The sequence below is a fragment of the Silurus meridionalis genome, chromosome 26, assembly GCF_014805685.1.
Source record: "Silurus meridionalis isolate SWU-2019-XX chromosome 26, ASM1480568v1, whole genome shotgun sequence".
Classification (NCBI taxonomy): Eukaryota; Metazoa; Chordata; class Actinopteri; order Siluriformes; family Siluridae; genus Silurus; species Silurus meridionalis.
The window spans coordinates 2655120-2658123 of record NC_060909.1 but is presented as its reverse complement, the minus strand read 5'-3'; the positions used below and the strand labels follow the sequence as shown (position 1 = coordinate 2658123).

General features: G+C 37.1%; 1 protein-coding gene across 1 annotated transcript; it reads left to right on the top strand.

Moving 5' to 3' along the window:
- The first annotated feature begins 696 nt into the window (after positions 1-696).
- Positions 697-2388, top strand: LOC124379972 (cocaine- and amphetamine-regulated transcript protein). Its single transcript, XM_046840635.1, has 3 exons — positions 697-886; positions 1006-1089; positions 2096-2388. Exons 1-3 carry the CDS (start codon positions 722-724, stop codon positions 2201-2203), a joined length of 357 nt encoding a protein of 118 aa, XP_046696591.1. The 5' UTR covers positions 697-721; the 3' UTR covers positions 2204-2388.
- Positions 2389-3004: the final 616 nt, after the last annotated feature.

Here is a 3004-nt window from a genome sequence, read left to right as displayed (position 1 = left end):
CTGTCTGTGTGTGTGTGTGTCTGTCTGTCTGTCTGTCTGTGTGTGTCTATCTATCTATCTATCTATCTATCTATCTATCTGTCTGTCTGTCTGTCTGTCTGTCTGTCTGTCTGTCTGTCTGTGTGTGTCTGTGTCTGTCTGTCTGTCTGTCTATCTATCTATCTATCTATCTATCTATCTATCTGTCTGTCTGTCTGTCTGTCTGTCTGTCTGTCTGTCTGTTTGTCTGTGTGTGTGTCTGTCTGTGTGTGTGTCTGTCTGTCTGTCTGTGTGTGTCTGTCTATCATCTATCTATCTATCTATCTATCTATCTATCTATCTATCTATCTATCTATCTATCTATCTATCTATCTATCTGTCTATCTGTCTGTCTGTCTGTCTGTCTGTCTGTCTGTCTGTCTGTCTGTCTGCCCAAATCTATGAATCAGGTTTTCATTTATCTTCAGGATTTTATTACAGCAGCCTTCTGAGCAAACAACATCATTGAGTCCTGCATATTTTATTTGCCTTCGCAACAAATTCCATCAAGTGCGAGAGAACAAATGTTTTAAGACTCAGATGCAACAGCCCTCCCCAGCAACTTTTGCAAAATGAGTCACATTGGGCGTTTCCTTTACGCATGAACTCCATCGATGGAGAAAGGTGGAGCAAAAAGAAACCCCCGACAGAGACGGATATAAACTGATGGCGTCACTGAGAAGCTTGTGAGAAGCTGAAGAGCATGGAGAGCTGCAGAGTGTGCGTGATGGTGTGCGCCGTGCTGCTCTCCTGCGCCTTTGGAGACCAAATTTACCAACTGGATGACGAGGAGGTGGCGGACTTGGACAGAAGAGCCTTGAGGAACTTCTACAGTAAAGAGCCTAATTTAACCAGCCAGAAAGAGCTTGTAAGCTCAAATCTTGTTGTGCATAATGCAGAAAAATGATATGCTAATATGTCTCGTTGGTTAGTGATGGAAAAATGAGGTGTATGGGGTTGAATTAAATCACTGCATCATCTTCACAGCTTGGGGCTCTGCATGATGTTTTGGAAAAGCTGCAGAGCAAACGGATCTCACTTTGGGAAAAGAAGTTCAGCCGAGTTCCCACGGTGAGTCAAATCATCACAGATATTTACATAGAACACAAATATGTGTAATATTATTCATATAAAGTGGTTTAATGTGTAATACCAGGTGCAATACCGGATCAGAAATCTATAGACTAAATCCACACAGCAGGTGTTTATTTGTTAATGGGGTGTACTTACTTATTATCAACAATGAATTCATAAATCCATATTCCAGCTCTGATTATATGATTATAATTAAAAACAAATCCTAACAAGAACCATAACTCGGTCTGGATTAGAAACCTACACACTAAGTATGGGTGCAAAAGTTTGTGCACCCCAAGAAATATAAACATAAATATGTTATTTTATAAATACATATATACATACACACACACACAACCCATATTCCAAAAAAAGTTAGGAAACTATGAAAAAAAAGATAAAAACTGAATTCAATGATTTGCAAATCCCATAAATCCATAAAAAAACAAAAAAAAACTATTTGATGTTGAACATTATTCTGAAATTGTTACACAATTTGTAGAGTCTTTCACACATTTATGATAATAAATAAACACACACACACACACACACACACACACACACACACACACACACACACACACACACACACACATATTTATATATATATATTTATACAATTTTATCTTCGTTTCTGGTTGTGCTTTAACTATTGTTTGCCTTTATATCCTTTATTATATTATATATTTTCTAAACAGGATTTTTGAGTATTATATATCTCTGTTAAAACTATAAGATTTCATACACTGCCAGAAAAGTCAGCAATTGCACACTATTTTCTCTCCATTATTATTATTATTATTATTATTATTATTATTATTATTATTATTATTATTATTATTTCCTTATATCTTGAATTGTTGCTTTCTTTTATACACATTTTATATCAATGTACATATGTTCTATATATATGTTAGGCTGCATCAAGACAGTGGATGCAAACTTTATTTCCTCTGCTGTACATGAAATAGATTTTTTTTTTCTCATTGTGTAATTGCAGTGTGGGGTCGGGCAGCAGTGTGCCGTGCGGAAAGGTTCACGGATCGGCAGAATGTGCGACTGTCCGTCCGGAGCGTCGTGCAACACCTACCTGCTTAAGTGCTTATAATCATTTCATCACGTCTACTTTGGAAACAAATCCATTGAGTTATAATCGATTTTATTTTCGAGTTTGTGATGTACATATGCACATTTTGTCTCCAGGCGGCCTGTTGGCATTGTTTTGAAGAAGCACAATATCAGTTAATTTATTAATTTATTGCATAAAAATATAATAAAGTTATTTATGTGGGACTGAGTTGCAAATACCTGTGCAATCTTTGTCATAAGTGATGTAACTATTGATAATATTAATACAACTGAGTCATCATGAAATCATTCATCCACCTAAGTGGATATACACTGCTTAGACAAAAGTTTGAGGACACCTGACCATAAGATTTCATGTGCATCACATTCCGCATTTGATCCACATTTTCCCTTATAATAACCTCCACTCTTTTTGGGAAGATGTGTTTTTGGAATGTGGAGATTTGCGCTCATTCAAAAACACGAGGGTGTTAGTAAAGTCAGGTCATTCCAAGCAGGCCACTCAAGATCTTCCACTCCAACTCATATAAAGCATATCTTTATAAAGCTCACTTTGTGCACAGGGGCAATGTCATGCTGGAACAAGTTTAGTTTTTCTCGTTCAGGTTTTCATGCTACTGCCCCCTAGAGACATCTTATCCAATCGTGTTATTCCAACTTTGTCACAGCAGAACCATATATGGCTGGAAAATTCAAGCGTCCCAATACTTTTGTCTGAATAGTGTCGAATTTAAAGAGGATGAAACTAAACCACGCAGCGTGAAAAGGGACACGAGAATGCGTGAACGCGAGACACCGTCATGACACATCTAGGACATTC